This window comes from Dipteris shenzhenensis, chromosome 30 (assembly GCF_047967505.1).
Source record: "Dipteris shenzhenensis isolate YYH24624 ecotype China chromosome 30, Dip_SZ_1.0, whole genome shotgun sequence".
NCBI lineage: Eukaryota > Viridiplantae > Streptophyta > Polypodiopsida > Gleicheniales > Dipteridaceae > Dipteris > Dipteris shenzhenensis.
The window spans coordinates 40,563,446-40,580,902 of NC_141625.1; the positions used below are offsets into that span (position 1 = coordinate 40,563,446).

General features: G+C 41.7%; 1 protein-coding gene across 1 annotated transcript; it reads right to left on the reverse strand.

The window, feature by feature from the left end:
• Nucleotides 1-293: 293 nt before the first annotated feature.
• Nucleotides 294-9,096, reverse strand: LOC147882116 (structural maintenance of chromosomes protein 2-2-like). Its single transcript, XM_087401257.1, has 21 exons — nt 8,675-9,096; nt 7,475-8,155; nt 7,221-7,364; nt 5,986-6,276; nt 5,617-5,802; nt 5,191-5,355; nt 4,958-5,017; nt 4,058-4,120; nt 3,838-3,929; nt 3,546-3,642; nt 3,175-3,291; nt 2,636-2,854; nt 2,414-2,554; nt 2,141-2,308; nt 1,879-2,063; nt 1,693-1,786; nt 1,450-1,538; nt 1,141-1,366; nt 957-1,031; nt 735-874; nt 294-627 (listed from the first exon to the last, which is right to left on the reverse strand). The coding sequence occupies exons 1-21, from the start codon at nt 8,990-8,992 to the stop codon at nt 594-596; spliced, it is 3,585 nt and encodes a 1,194-aa protein (XP_087257383.1). The 5' UTR covers nt 8,993-9,096; the 3' UTR covers nt 294-593.
• Between the last annotated feature and the right edge of the window lie 8,361 nt (nt 9,097-17,457).

The window sequence follows — 17,457 nt, forward strand, 5'->3', positions numbered from 1 at the left end:
TACATTGTCCTTGTTTTGTCGTAATGCTTGCACTAAAAAGTCTTTTTAACAAACGCATGAGACCTTATTGTAGGCCAGATAAGCTTACCTTTCCCTACCAAGAATGTCCCCTCCTATTCATGGAGCTTTTGCTTTACATTCCTCATCAACTATTTTCCCCAAATGAGGCTTAGTGAATGGGTGCCCCCCCCCCCCACCTCTGTCAAAAAAGAAAAACCTTCTCTTCTTTAATCCTCTTTTGTCATTGCATTGCCTAAAAGGTACTCATCTAATAGAGGAATGCAAAAGCCATTATGAAGAAGACAAGATATACAACAACGAAAGGTGAGGCATCCAAAGGAAGTGTACAAGTGTAGTAGGCCAACAATGAGCCATGATAAGTGAAGTCTTTTTACAGCTGTTTAAGCTTCCCTTTTAAGTTTCAAGCTCTCATGAAAACTGTGGGCTTAGAGCCTAAAGCTAACATATAATTACATAGCAAGGTTCTTTCATTAGAACCTGTGGGCAAAGACTGCCACAAACGTCCGTTTAAGGCAGCCTCTATGAATATTTACCTTTTGTATGTAGAAACACATACCATATTTGTACGAGTACTATTTGACCATATTTTCCTTGAATGGTGCTCTCCTGCAGAAGACCAACACTAGCCCATTTCAACATGCGGATTTAAATTCAAAGGCATAGTGGCTGATTTGCACGAAATCGCCTTGAAGTATGGAAGGAGCGAAATTTACCGCTCTGGTGTGGCTCCCGATCTCTTTCCCTGCTGCTTCGCCACTGTCCTCGTGACAGTGGAGATACCGTCCACGAACTTCGTTCTAAATATCACATTTGCATTGTTGAACATTCCTTCTTTCAAGGACACCACAATGAACTGCTTTCCAGAACAGGGTATCAGCGTCAGATTTACTGATTTTACAAATAATCTAATTAACCAAGATGGGCAAATCCTTCACCTGTGAATGAGGAAAGTGCGCTTTGATCATTCTACCAATATTCTGTGTATGGCTGAGATCTAGGGCAGCATCAACCTGTAAACATGGATACATCTATGTAAGAAAAGTCCATTTTGGCACCCCCCCCACCCCCCCCAAAAAAAGAGAGGAAATATCCTTCGTTGCCAAGAGAACGCAAATACACCTCATCGAGAATGTAAAGTGGTGCCGGTTTGAAGAGCAGCAGAGCAAGTATAAGAGAGAGCGCAAGCAATGATCGCTGTCCCCCACTCAGCTCCGAAAGGGACTGTTTCCACACGCTGCCAAATGCCACACGAACCTCTAGCCCATCCATGAAATCACCTCCCTCTGGGGGTACAAGCTTAGCCATAGTTCCTGGCAAGAGTGTGGAGAAAATGGAACCGAAATCCCTAATGCATGCAGAAAAAAGACCTTATCATGAGACATGTAATCAAACCCAGAAGATAGCCATTGCTATGAAGTGAATACCCACTTGTTAACTTTCTGCCACGTAACCTTTAAAGTCTCTTTTTTCTTCTCATCAAGCTCAAATATAACCTTATGTATCTTTGATTTGTCATTCTGCCCACGCCACCAGTAAGAAAACATCAGCAGACCACCCATTCGTGCAGAAAAAACTACTTGGAAGTTTGTAAAGGAAAAGAGCCAGAATTCATTTCTGTACTCGTCTGGAAATGCTTTCTTTTCAATGATTTTTATATGGTTTAAAAAGCACCTCAATGATCCGTTTCTTTGACATGAGATCATTGTATTCATCCTCAGCTTTCTCAAACATAGCTATGACCTTTTTGTTGACCCTCTTTTCAAGTCTGTAAAATCAGCTCAGTGCAACTGTTAGCTATCAAGTCACACCAGTAATGAGAAGAAAAATAATATTGTTACAGACGGATGACCATCTTACTTGCTTTGTTCTGACTGTTTTGCATCAAGTTCAATTTTTGCTGCTTGCGGATCACGAGATGCAAAGTCATAGTCCGTCCCCTGTTTACCAAATAATTGTTTTTCGGTAGCAATCCATTTGTGCTTCTCAAGTAATTTCTCCACTATTTTTGAGCAGTCCTTCTGTTCAGACTCCATTCTTCTAACCTGCCATCATTTCCTTCAGTTTGCAGCTATTATTGGTGTAGATTGAAACAGAACCGGCGAGGAACTAAGTGTATCACCTCATTTTCTATCTTCCTCATCTCAATTTGGCAGTCTGTCCGCTTCTGTTGCAGCTTGTTTTGAGCCTTCACCAAAGAGCTTATATGGCTATCACACTCTTTTATCTTTGCGCGACTTTGACGAAGCTCTTCTTCAGCCCTGTTATAGTCTTGTTTGATTGTGTCAACCTTCACAATGCACCAAAAAAGCATGAACAAACTCAAGCTGTGGACAACTGACTCCTGTTTGTTTTCAAATAAGCATATATTTTATACCTGTAAAGTATTTTATACCTGCAAAGCAAGCTTCTCCACTGAATCTTCCAAACTTTTAATCTGTGCTTGACTTGAAGCCAGTTGACCTTCTAATGAAGCTTTTTCCTGAAGTAAAGCTTCTTTTTCCATCACCAACCGTTCTTTTATTCCTCCATATCCCTGCAGCAACAAAGATAAACACATAAAATTAGCTGTCCTTATAGGTGTACAGCAAGCATAATGCCAACAACAGGCCATTACCTTCAGTTCCTTTGAAGATACAGTCATCTGTTGCTTCAAAGACTTTATTTGTTTTTCTAAGGCTGAGAGTCTGCTTTCACGGTCCCGACCGTGTTCTTTGATTGCTTGCTCTAGAGAAGATACTCTTTGAGAGCAAGCTCTATGAAGCTCCTCCTTTGTTTTGGCATCTGCATTGGCTGCCTTGAGCTCTGCCTCCAGCTGGGAGGCTGACTCACTCAACTGCATGTGCAACACTTTCTGAGTGCTTCAGGTATCCTTGAATATCGACCAATTCACAAATTCAACCAAACTTAATGCGTTTAACCGAATTTAAAGGAAATATAGGGAAATCAGATGAATTTGGAAATAACAATATGAAAGCATGATCGGCTTATCCTAATTCTACCCTGGCCCTTCTAATGAGATACAACCCCCAGAAAAAGATGACAAAATAGCGAGAGCTGTGCTTCTATTGTCATTAACTCACCATAATTTGCTAATTAGAGAACAAATTGATGACTACTAGTGGCCCAAGACAAAAAGGATCTGCACATACAGACCTTGTGATGTTCACATTCCTTGGCTCTGTCTTCAAAAAGAGCCAAATCATATGTCTTCAGCTCTAGCTGTGATTTGAGGTGAATGTACTTCTTTTGGACAGGTAGCAAACTCGCGATCTGCCACAGATTTAAAATGGTAGCTGCTTCATCAATACCCTTGGAAAAAGGAGCAAGATGCCTTGATGCTTCAAAGCATGTTCATCATGAAACCAAAACCAAAATGTTACACATGCTAAGTTTATTTCCAAGAGCAAAGCGAAAGATCAAAGTACTCCTCTGGACAATTTGAGGTGACCAAACATGCTCACATCTTAAAATAGGGCAGCTGCTAGCAAGTTAAAATTAAAGCTTGAACAAATTAAAATGAGCACCTCAGCTTCAATCTTTGACAGGTTACCCTGATGCCTGGCCAATTCTGACTCTGCCTCTGAGAGCCGATGAAGCCGCATCAGTAGTTCACCACTTTCCCTGATAGGCACATGAACCACCGATTACAGTTTAAAATTTAGTACAAAAATCCTACTCTTGGAAACTAATCTCAGCTAATGCTGTTTTTTGGCTATGCTAAAGTGAACGGCTCAGATAAGATAATCTTCCAAAGAAAAGTTAGGTCCTTCGAAATAACCTTTAACATAGATCAATGATTTCTAGACAATTACTTACTTTCGAGCCCCACCAGTAAGCAATCCTCTGGGATCAAATATGTCACCTTCCAAGGTGACACTAGGAACCTTGATATCTTTGTGAAATGCAACCTGTGAAACAGCGAGAATTCAGACTTTGCCTGTATAGTGAGACAAGGGCTGCAAAAGTTTCTTGGGGCACAATACATCTAAATCTATTCTACAACAAAGGATTGAGTTTGGATAAAGATGAATGGAACCTCTCGTGCTGCATTTGTATCCCTGCAAACAAAAGTGCTACCAAAGACATAAGCCATGGCTGCCTGCATGGTACACATTTGAGATCTAGAATTAGAAATAAAGTTGTGCATTTTTGGAGTTTTGCTGGAACATATACATGTAGTTCTTTTGTACTCCCCCAAAAAAAATTTACTATCTTGAAATTTAACATTTAAAATCTTGATACTTCAGCAACAAAGAGTCAGCAGTTATAACATTTAAAAACTTGAAATTCAACATTTAAAATCTTGAAATTTGACATTTGAAATCTTCAGCACCAAAGAGTCAGTAATTTCTAATGAGAGCAAGAGATGCCTAATTATAGCTAAAATTGTGCAGATAGGGAGACATCCCAAACAAGACCAGACAAAACAAACAAACAAACAGAAAACCCAAAACATTGTTGACAGCACAGACCCTGCACTGCAGAGACCTGTTAAAGGATGTTTCATGTATCTATCAGACAAAGCCTTTATCAGACTGTGAAGGAAAATACATTATCAATTGGGTATCATGAGGCTATTTAAGAATCAAACAGCATGTGGCACACTAAACCGGATTCAATTACTGAAACATGCATCAAAGATAAAATCATTCAACAAGTTCGAACAAAATTCATTCTAGAATCACAAATGTAACTTTTGCATCAACTTCTCAGACACTACATACTGCACCCTCAAGTAACATAATTTTCCCTTTTCCCAAAAACAAGGGAAGAAATAAAAATATCACTGACTGTATGGTCTCAAAAAGGTTAGTGAAACAAGGAGAGGAAAAAGCAAAAAAGCAAATCACCAAATTTTCATTTTACATAATCATATGGCATGCAAGAGTTGGACCATTATCAGTGTCCCTAACATCCTGTAATCAAAGAAGCCCACCTTCAGTTCTTCATCATATCCAATGAGTGAAATAGCTGGCCTTGCATTTCCACGACCAACCTGCAGAAGATGATGCAATGTGCGCAAGCCTATCATAAAATCCTTGCACTTGCTTGTCAAGCAAAAGACTGAAATAAAGGGTTAGCTTGCTAGATACAATTAAGGATGGCTCAGTGTGAATTGAAATAACCAAAGATAGAGAACATAAAGGGCATAATTTGTAAAAAACTGACCACTTTGGAAGCTGCCTCTTGGACTCTTGATGGGATAATGTTACTTTGGATCTTGTTCAGAGGAATAATAGTTATTCGTCGTCGCAGACCACCTTTCTCAAGAAGCAACTTCCCAGTTTGCTCTGAGTCAACTATTATGTTGTATAATTTTCCTCCAGCAGCAACCTGTTGTTGGACATAGGACAATAAATATTTATTCTGTCCATTATAGCACACAGCAAAATCCAGACGCCTGATTCTGAGCAGAAAAACATTATTTCTCGTGTGGAAGACCCCCCAACAAATATTTTTTTATTTGGCATTGTCAAAATATCCAGAATGGAACAGAAGAAGCACCATCTCCCATGGAACCAACTAGAACCATGATAAGCAAGCCCTGGACATGACCAGAGTGGACAAGCAAACAAGCATAGTAACGCAACAAACCTCAAGAGCAGTCACAGCAGAAGCATCTTTCACATGTATCAATCGAGCTACCACACCTTTGACCTTAGATCGATCAAAATTCTTCACAGGATCGTTATAAGCAAATTGTACATTTCCTAGTTGGGCTGCAAGATCATTGATTTCAGTCTTCAAACCAAGGACGACTTCTGATTCTTGTTGGCGATCCTGACAGCAGAAGACAATTTATAAGGTCAATCCATTTTAAGCAGATAGAAAACAACTTTTTCTCATGCTTGAATTTGAGGTTACGATGTGGTCATGTTTAAGGTAAAACTGAAAGGAGAGCTCAGTTGTGACACTGAATTTTTTCCCAGACATAGCACCTAAATATTGCCCTACAAATCTTACCTTTTCTAAAGATTCCATAAGGCCTTCTTCATGGTGTAGGTCTTTCAAAGCTGCTGTGATCTTCCCAATCTCTGACTTCTTGGACTGCAACTCTTTCTCCAAAGCATTTGCCTCTTCCATCTTTGAGGCAAGCTGCTTCCTTTTTTCTTTCAGCTCCTTTTCCCAGAGCTGAATTTTCGTTTTTGTGTGTTGGGTTTCTGTAGCCGCCTTTCCAACACTAGCTTTAGCCTCTGCAAGCTGATCAGCAAGGCTCTTTTCCTCATTGCCACCACTCTTCCCAGCTTGCACACCCTGGACCACATATAATAGTTGGAATAAATCGTTCTCAAAGTCAACTTTTCCCAGAATCTGATGACAGTAACAGTCCACAGTTTCCTGAGTTCATGTAGGCCAAAAACAAATTGACACTATGGAAAAGAATCACCATATCCACACCTGCATTCGGAGTGCATGGGACACTAACCAACACATAATGTAAATTCGTGCTCATCAATTCACTGATAGGCTCACCAGCAAGACACCAACATAATGCCCTTGAGGCGAGAAATAGCAATCTTCATTAAACAATGGTCAAGGACTGTATTGTGACAAAGGAAACAGCAGGTGAAAGTAGGCTTTCACTAGACCTAGCTGACACCACTCCTAGGCTTCCTAAACATGCATGTAATAGCTTAAAATGCATCCAAATAATGTCTTTACAAGAGCTCGGTACTTACTGGTTGTTGGGATTTCTATGAAGAAGACTTAGTGAGTAAAGAGCAGCAGAGTGCAGCCCCAAGCAGATCAACGAGACAGTACAGCAGTGCTAGAATCTACGTATGACATGGAAGATGCTACCAAATTTGTACTCTTATGGTGTGCCTAAATGCATTGCAAATCAAGGCTTTTAGAATTGGGAGTACTTGCCAAGAAATGTCAACCCACGTTGCTTATGTTGAGCACTTGGCAAGGCCTTTAAGATTTTGAAAAACGTTTATTCAGAGTTTAGCAGTGGGATAATTATCTTCTTTGGTTTCAGAAATTCTCAAAGAAAAGCTGCTTATATGTATCAAGGTCTTTCCTGAGCTGGAGTGCCATCATAAATAGGACATTCGTAGATCACTGGACAGCAACTCCTTGATCACTCCAATATGTATACTGAGGCTAGACTAAGCAGCTAGAAAATGTGATAGCATAATTAATGACAGCATGCACAGTAGTAGGCAGTCCTAGAAAACTAATGGCAAATGAACTACCTGATATTCTTTCTCAAGTTCTGCAAGCGATTCAGTTAAAGTCTGAACTTTCTCCTTCAAGCCAGAAGCATCCTCGTCTGATTTCAAAACTGCTGCGCTCTTTTCCTCAATAGAAGCTTCCAAGTCAGCAATATTCCTGCCAAGCTTTATTGCCAAGGACACCACAAACTTTAGGGTTTACCACAAATATTTGTAGACCTGCCATGACCTACGGTCCAACGTTTTTAAAATACTAGCATCGTTTTGAAACTCACTTTTACTATAGCCGATTTCTCTGCCTTTAAGGTGTCTTTCTGATTAGAATATGTCGATGTCTCTTTGACCAGTGCATTCGAAAGTTCATCCACTCTGTCGGACAAATCCTTCATGTCACTGCCCATTCTCTTTTCCTTTTCTAAAGCCAACTCTGAAATATTTTTTTCCTTCTCTGCAATTTCATTGTCGAGCTGCCTGACAGTGTCATGAACTTCTGTGATCTTGGATCTCAACTGATCTACGTCATTCAGAGCTGCATTTTTTACTTTTTCTGCTTCAGAAAAGTCGTAGGCAATACAGAATCTTTTGAGCCTATCAAGCTCTGCGTTTCCGTTGGCCCACTGCATGTACTGTGCTCGTTCTCTCCTAAGCTTTTCAAGGGCGGGAAGGATCTCTTGACTGAGCACGTTATCAATTTCATCCACCTTTGTTTGTTTTTTCTGAAGAGTTTTAAGCGCCGCATCTTTCTTCATTTCATACATTCTTGTTCCTGCTGCCTCTTCTAACATTGAAAGTATCTCTGGTGGTTTCATATTCAAAACCTTGGTTATTCGCCCTTGCATGATGAGGAAGTGTGGGTTATTCACATTTAACTGCACGGAGTGAAAAAGATTCTGGACTCGAATCGGTTGTGCGAGATGGCCGTTAATCAGATATTTGTTTCTGCCCCCCACCACAATCTGAAATGTACAGCCATATTTTGTGTTAGCGAATCACTCGAGCAGCAACTCCAAGGCGTGTATTTCCGATCTTTTACGTCAGGCCAATTAAAAGCACAAAATCTCGACTTAGACAATCGTTGGTGTAGGGGAAAACAGTAGCGAACAAGCCTAAGGGGCCAAATCCAATACTGACTATCATATTATCGGCGAAGCAGACGTTTTTGGTCAGACTATAGAGAGTCCAATAAAAGAGATGTGAAGATTTTTTTCTCAAACTTATATTGACCTTCATGACAATTATGGACTTTGTGAAGGAGGAGTGGCAACACTATGGACTAGCCGCTGAAGCTGCAAGGCTAGAGAGAAGGACGTGAGATTGTGCGACATGGGCATTACGAAGTAGAGTTAGCGAAATCGGACTACGGGGAAACTGGAAGAGTTCACAGGCGCAGTTCTGGTAAGCTTTCATGGAATTCGTGCACCAAAAATGTTTGATACGCTGCAAAACGGTTCAAGTCCACCGGAGTCCAAACGAACCTGGCGAGTGACCGTAATTTCGCTGCACTCCTCGTAGCCAATAGGACTACGGCTGCGATCCGAATTGTCGAAGATGATGGACACAGTGGCTTTGGTGATACCAGCTTGACCCTGCTTGTATACCAATTCCTGGAGGCTACTGGCGCGGACCTGCTGCAGGTTGGTGATGCCGAGCACGAAGCAAATGGAGTCGAGGATGTTGGATTTGCCGGAGCCATTGAGGCCGGTGATGGCGTTGAAGAAAGGGTCGAAGCCGGGGACGACGGTGCGGGAGGCGTAAGATTTGAAGCCTTCGAGGGAGATTTCTTTGATGTGCATGGCAGAGGGGTGAGGCTATGGCGGAGCTGAAGGTTTTGGCTATGGCGGGTTGAAGCGTTTTGAAGCTTTTGCCTATGGCGGATTGCAGACTGTGGGAAAGAGAAAATGGCTGTTGGGGAAGAAGAAAATAAGCGGGAAGACAACACTTTTTTCAAATTTCAAAAATAACAAGGTGAATGATATTCAATCATTCATAACGATGGCAATGCCAGGTTCAGACTAAGCCGGCTGACATGCTCCACAATCCAAAATGCAGGGGCGCCATCACCCGTGGACCAATCTCAATTGCGGGCCCGGACATATGAAGAAGGTGGGGCGAAGGTCGCCCATCTTGTGGGTAGGGAAAAAAAAGGCGCGAACCCACTTTGAGGGGCCCAAACCTGGGAGCTTTTCCAGCCAATCAACATTGCTTGCAATAAAAGCTACTTACTTTTTATAAATATTGTCTGCCGGGTGGTGTGACTACCACACCGGTGGACATGTCTTGCATTCTCTTGAGAGCACCCGTGTCTGTCGGCCTAGTCGAAACCCGGCCTAAGGCCCTCTAAAAGGAAAGAGAAGTTACGTTAGCCCAATAACATGGAATACCGCAATCTAACCCTAAAGTTCCCACTAACTACAATTACCACTATAATTACACTTAATAGCAACCTAAACAAGTCAAAATGACTTTTCTCAAAGCGAAACCATCATCTACACAAAACCACATCCATTCCATAGGGCCCTTGTAGGGCCAAAAAGTAAACAAAAAGAAATCCACTAAATGGTGTGAAGGAAGAGGAGATAAAGGGGAGAGAGAGAGAGAGAGAAGCGAGGGTGTGGGAGAAAAGGTGGAGATAGTGTGTAAGAAGACTTGAGGAGATAAAGAAGGGAAGAGAGAGAGAGAGAGAGAGAGAGAGAGGTGAGAGAGAGAGAAAGTCAACCACGTTAAACTCTGCATTCAAGTCCAATGAAGAAGAGCCAATAGGAAAAATGCACTTCCAAAAATTCAAGAAATGCCTAATTTTTGCTTTGCCAAAATCTCATCGTTGCTAAGGCTACCCTGAGGGCAGACCAAAAATGATAAACACATTCACATGGAAACTGGAATTACTCCTAGGTTAAGCGCGTGCCGGAAGTTATCCCCAATCAGGTTCACATGCCTGCCTAACTTATGCTGGACCCTGCCACATTTATGGGCACATGCTCATGGAGAACTGTCTGTGAGTTTGAGGGGCTCACTATGGTAGCTTTTCACTGGTTGTCTAATCCTTGCCCCCAGCCCTTACGTAGTTGTGCGGTCCGATTACAAGGGTCAAGCAAGGCTTGGCCTTCCAATTGCTACATCAGCTGCTGCAGGCTATTAGAACAGCTTGCAAAAGCTCTCATGTGCCCATGGTGAGAGTAAGGCCAGTTTTAGTTTCAAACGCCTCCAGACGAGTGCTGTGAGTATCCCCGTCTAGGCAGGCATTCTTTCACACCTAGGCTAATGTTTATTGTATTTCAAGCCACTTGGCCCACCAGAATCGAATGATGAGGCGATGTCCACGTAGCAAGCGGCGCCTTACCCTCGCACAAGTTTTTCCTGTCACTTTTATGGCAATGTAATGAGGGAGCAAGACGGCCCTACAAGACACACTCATCCAGACACATCTAAAACCCATTTAAGAGGGTTGCCTTGGTGCATAGAAATGGCAAGAGCAATGGGACGTTTGGATTCGCAGCGGCGCCAGTTGCTGCATCAAGGCTAGGTATTAACTGTCAATACTCCTCTTTTCCTAGCACAATGCCTTGGAGAGTAAAGTAGTGGAGGTATGGTGGAATTGACCTAGTAATTTGGGACCCATCGAACTCCTCCTTTGTGATCGAATTTCCCTAAATTACGCATGCCTACACACATGCCATATGGCAAATAATAACCCACAACACTCAATGATGCCAAACACGATACTTTCTAGGCATCTTCCACATTTCCATTCAACTTTTGCAAGCTCTAGATAATTGGCACCTAAGAGCGAGTGCATGGCATCTTAGGTGCCACTACCCACCCACCCACCATCCTCCCCAAGTCTCCTCCTCTTCCATTTCTATGCACCTCCCTCCTTATGGCAGTGCCCTATGGTAGCACTTTACTATAGCCCGCAATGACTGACCCTCTGACCCCACGAATAATGCACCAAATCTTGCAAATGCCTTTGAGCGTGTTTCGAGATTGAGATTTGTAACATCACCAATGGATACCAAAGTAGCAGCATTGGCAAGGTGAGGCTCTTGCCTCATCTACATTGGGATCATGCCCGTCACTTGTCTCTATGTGTTTGTTTCAATTTCAGTGTTGAAAATTCTACTTTCTACATAAAGTTTTCCGAATCCTTTTAGTGGATTGTGATGTGCAAGGGCTGTAGAATGCGAGCAATGCAAATGGACAGTCAATTTGGTGCACTAGAGAGCAACAAGAACAATACAAATTGCAAATTTTGGGAATATAGATGAGAAGTTTAATTACAATGACCGACTAATCTTTTGGGTCCTATGCTTCTTGACCAAGCTATGTTCTTTCTCTCACATTCCACATTTTGCACAATTAGAAAATGTGGTTCTTTATTGCAAATTGAAGACCATTGTGATCTAAAGGCCAACAATGCAAAAGTTTGAATTGATGCTTTCCTTTATCATGATTGTTGTCGAGGTTATGAGGACACCCCTACCAATTGAGCCTTGTCCATGTGGCCTGCAAGATGCTTTGCCATATGGCAAAAACTAGTCCTAGGGAAGCATGGGTGAGTTGTTGATTGGGACTACCATAATCTTGGCTGTGTGTTTTGAAATGTCATACTTATGTTTAAAACTTTGGGTTTTGTTAGTTTGAGTGCTAGAATAAGAACTCTTGAAAAGCATGTGTACAACATGCATTTCAAGAGGCAATATTTAAACCGCTACGTACATATGTATCCTTTATTCCTTTCCCTTTATAAAACATTTAATTTTTTGAATTTAAAAACATATTCTATTTTTGCATACTTATTGGATTAAAAATCCCTTAACTTGAATCACATCATATGATTACAAACTTTTAGTTGCAACCCCCTAGCCAAAAATCTACATATGGATTTCATTTTTTTTAAAATTTGAGTAGACCCAATCTAACAAGCTTTTATTAAATGTGGCATGTTATGTTTCGTTTACAATGTGCAATGGCTCATTTAGACCCCTTTATTTGGACCCATTTCACAAAGCTTCCATTTTATTAAGGTAAATTTAAAAGAATATGTTACATCCTCTATGACAAGAAAGTAGATACTATAATGACTCACCCACTCCAAAGAGGAGTTATTGTTGTTGTATAATCAAAATCATGAATTTCTACACATACACAAGGCACCACTTGAAAACTTGAAGAAAGATTCAAAGGCACAAGGAAACTATTATAACCAACTAGGTATAGTCTCCCCCCCCCCCCCCCCCCACCCTTGATGAGTGGCTCATGCTTCCTCATCTAGAGTAATTGAGATAATTAAAGCATAGGAAGCCAAAATTATCCCTTTCTCTACCATATTAAGGGATGATTTTGGCATAGCCTCTTTGGGATTGATTTAATCTGAAAATGATTTATTTCCTCATACAAAAATATTTCCCAAGGTATTCAATATCAAGTCATACAAAAATTGGCTTACGGCCAATGCCAATAACATGTGTTGTATGGCACCTCAATCCATAACCTCATAGTAGCTCAAACCCCTACCACGTTCTATTAGTCCTATGGTATACTTTGCCATAGTTTTCATGACTATGATATAAAATAATACTTTGCCATAGTTAACGTGACTATATTTAACGTGACTATAATATAAAATAATACCCTTAGCAAGCAAAGTAGGAAATATAATTTCCATAACAATTATCATCCAATCCACTATTGTTGAGTCACCTCTTCATTTGTCATTTCCATCCTTATCATCATCCTATTGCACATCCTTTCTTGCTCAAAACCAATTCACAAGGTTGGTTTTGAATTTATAGGCTTGATTGCAACAAAAGATGAAGCTTGATTTTTAAGTCATGGCCACAAGTACTTATATAAATGAAGATGCCATTGAAGTTCCCGCTACTATTCTCCTTGAGCTAGTGAGAGCTTAGTTGTCCCATGCCGGTATGCATAATCATACTCCTCCTACATACATTTTTGGCTGGTCTTCAATTCATGTCCACACAACAACATGCTTCAATAAAAAGGATGAAATTAGATTGAAGACAACTTAGAAAGGATTTTGATTAAAGACATAATACCCCTTCAAAGGGTATGGAAGGAAAGATCTTACAAAAATTTATGAAACCATGTCACCGCTCTAGAACCAAAGTGGGATTCCCTTGACCTTTGTAGTGCCACTTTTACTCAGTCACATTCTTTTGCAGCCTCAATTGCATTGTTACTGTGCTTGTTGAACTTTGGGTTCTTCTGTAATTCTTTATTGATATCATCAATATTGTTGCAATTGGGTGGATTCGGTCAACCCTCTTTGGTTACCTCCTTGATTCTCTCTCAACAATGTGTAAATGTATATATCATTTAGTAAACATCCCCCTATGATTGAAGGATTATGGCTTGGATGCATTGAGAACTCCTTGTTGAGTTGCTTGATGACCCATTCCTTCTTTATGTCATCCTAATTTCAAAATTCCATCATTATGTTCTTAAATTTGATTGTGATGAGGGACACATGCTTCAAGACCACCTTTCCATTGGAATCCTACAATATGCCCCCACTAGTTTTAACATAGAAATGTAGGGTCAATCACTTTGCACTAGACTTCCTCGTCATTGTGCTCACAAGCCCTTGTCTCACTTGTTCTCACATTTTGCTACAAGGATGCATCACAAGCCTATGATGTGACTTATAGCATCTCTCTCTCTCTCGCTCTCTCTCTCTCTCTCTCTCTCTCTCTCTCTCTCTCTGCATGGAAGGGCTTGCTTTCCTTCTCTTCACCATCTTTGTTAAAGCTATGTTCTTGCCTTCTATGGCTTCAAGAAAATCTTGAATCATTGGTTAACTACATGCTCACCTAATAGTAGCTTATTTGTTGCAAACAAAGGCAATGTTAGAGATAAGGGGTGTGTGAGACTTAACTTTAGTCTCTGTGCTTTAGAAAAATTAAAAGGGGATGGGGGGGATGGGTTGCAAGGGAGAGGAGGATGAAGGGGATTGGAAATTTAGAAGGGGGGTATGGGGGAGAAGGGACTTTAGAGGGTATGGGGAATCTGCAATATTCTTCCTTGTGTCCCAACTTCTTGCAATGGTGACACTTTGGTTCAGTCTGCAGTCACTTTGATAGTGACTCATCCTTTCGCAATGGTAGGAACAGTGCTTGCTCTTCATTATAGCTGTTGCGTGTAGATGTCGATGTCGATGTCAATGTCGATGCCTTCAACTCTCTTTCTTTTTCAAGAAGAGAGGATACACATTCTTCAAACTTTGGATTTGGCAAATTCTTCAAAGTGGTTGTCAGTGCGCTATACACTACAGGCATGCTTTTAAGGAGAATTGCAAGTGCATCTTTCTTCCCTACTTTTGCATTTATGCCTTCTAGTTGGGTCATAATGCTTTTGATTTTGTTGACAAATTGTGCCATTGATTCATTGAAGCCCATGTGCATACCATAGAATTCAATCTTAAGATGGATTTCTTGGTTTTTGGCTTTTGCACCAAACACTATGTTTAACTCATCCCATGCATCTTTGGCATGATCCTTGGAGTCTATATAATGTGGTGTCGGTTGCTTGACCAATGACGAAACCCAAGGTGGTGACCACACCTTGGCTAACCAAGGTTAACTAAACTAACCAGGGTTATATCCTACAGATAGTACCAACTGCGGATGAGATTCTCGTGTGGACAAGAAGAAATGCAGATACGCTGTGTTCTATTGTCTGCAGTGTTAGTGATTCTGTCATGGCGTTAATTCAACATGTCACCACAGTGGAGGCGGCATGGACGGTCTTGAAAAATCAGTACGAGACCACGAATCATACGCGGATTCAGAATCTGGAGACTCAACTCACGAACGAAAAATTGTTTGAGTCTGAAGCGGCAGAGAAGTTCATCACCAGGGTGAAGAATCTGCACGATCAGATGACTGCGATTGGCATCACCATCACCAGCGAGAATCTAGCACGAAGGTGCATACGGATTCTCCCACCAAAGTACGATGGTCTTGTTACGGCACTGAATACGCAGAATAGAAATCCGCCCCTCAACTTTGAGGATTTCAGTGTGATGCTTCTAGAGGAGGAGATGCGGTTAAAGACGAGGACTGGAGAAGATTCGGCTTTCTGGACCGGATCAAAGAAAGGTGAGGGTAAGGACTCTGGTAGCCCATCTTCTTCTGATGATAAAAAGAGAAAGAAGAAGATCAAGTGCTTCTATTGCAACAAGGCAGGGCACAAGTAGAATGAGTGCCAAAAGAAGATTGCAGATGAGAAGAACGGAGTAAAGAAAGAGTCCAGCAATAGCACGTAGGCAGTACCAATAGAACTATTCATCGCATTTGAGGAGATTTGCACAGAGGCACTTCATGTACCTACGGATGAACCTTGGATCATTGACAGTGGTGCATCGCGCCACATGACCAGTCGGAAGGATTGGTATACCTCTCTATAGCCAGTAGGGAATGACATCCTGGTAGTAGTCGGCAATGATGCAAAATGTCCAGCAAAAGGAAAAGGTATGATTGCTTGCTCTCAAGTCTGATGGAGTTGTAAAACAGTTGTCCGATGTTCTTTACGTGCCAGATATCAAGAGGAACTTGTTGTCCGTTTCTGTGATAACGGATCGGGACCTCAAAGTTCAATTCGATAAGAATGGTGCACAGATTCTGGATCTTTAAGGGAAGGTCATTGGTAAAGGTACACGACGCAACAACATTTACGAACTCTTAGCTTTCAGTGCTCAAGCGGATGCTCAAGCGGATGTGAAGAACACTAAGCTGTGGCATGAGAGGTTTGGTCATCTAAACCTTAGTTCTTTGAAGGAGATGCATAAAAGTGGAATGATTGCAGACCTACCAAAAATTTCAGATCTGCCTGATGTATGTGAAGCTTGCATGATGGGCAAGTAGCATCGGCATCCCTTTCCTAAAGAGGCCAACAGGGCAAAGGCTCCTTTAGAGCTCGTTCACATGGACCTCTGCGGAAAGATGGAGACAGAAGCTTTGGGTGGTTCCTACTACTTCATGATGCTGATCGACGACTACAGTAGAAGGATATGGATATACTTCATGAAGACTAAAGACGAGGCTTTTAGTAGGTTCAAGGAATGGCATGTAATGGTCGAGAAAGAAACGGGGAGGAAGGTGAAGAAGTTGAGATCAAACAGAGGTGGAGAGTTCACATCAACTAAATTCGAAAGTTACTACAAAAGTCACGGAATCAAGAGGCAGAAACCCCCGCCACATACATCATAGCAAAATGGAGAAGTAGAATGCAAGATGCGCATCATCTACGAAATGAACCGGAGTATGATGAAAGGGAAAGATTTGCCAAACGCTTTCTGGGCTGAAGCATGTAACACTGCAGTTTACACCCTGAATTGTAGCTACATGAAGGCTATGAACGGGATGACTCCACTGCAAGCCTTTTCTGGTAAGAAACCTTCAGCTGCACATTTCAGAGTTTTTTGGATGTGACTGTTTTGTGCATGTCCCTGATGCTACCAGGACCAAATGGGAACCAAAGAGCCGGAAGTGTATTTTCTTGGGCTATAGTGAAGAGGCGAAGGGTTACCATCTCTATAACCTTGTTACCAAGAAGGTAATTGTAAGTCACAATGTGGACTTCTCAGAACAGTTGCATCAATTGGAGGAGGATGCTTCCTTCCCAGACAACCACGACCAGGATATCCATCCAGTACCGCCACCAATAGCAAACCGAACTCCCCCAACGGTGCTTGAGAGGATTCAAGACAAAGAAGATGAAGAAGAGCCTGCAGAACCACAACGGCAATGGCAACGGCATTCTCGAAGTGGGTAAAGCAGCTTTTGATGGTAGAGAACCTCCAGCCATTGAGGAGGAACCATCCGAGCACCGCCAGTCCAAGAGATTAGAGGAGCAAAGAAGGGCGTAGGAACACTTGGTCAACTATGCTTTGATGACAGAAGTGATCCGTGCTAATGAACCCAAGTGTCTTGAAGAGGCACAGAGCGATGATAGGTGGATGGAGGCTATGCAGTCGGAGTATGGCTCCATAATGAAGAACAACACTTGGGACCTTATGGATCGACCACCAAAATGCAAGGTAATTGGAACCAAGTGGGTGTACAAGACCAAGTACAAGTCCAACGGCACGTTGGATAAGTACAAGGCTCGACTCATGGCAAAAGGATTTGCACAGGTACATGGTTTTGATTATTAAGATACTTTTGCTCCCATAGCTCGACTAACCACAATTCGCAGTGTTTTGGCTTTAGCTGCCCAGGGAAGTTGGCCTATGTTT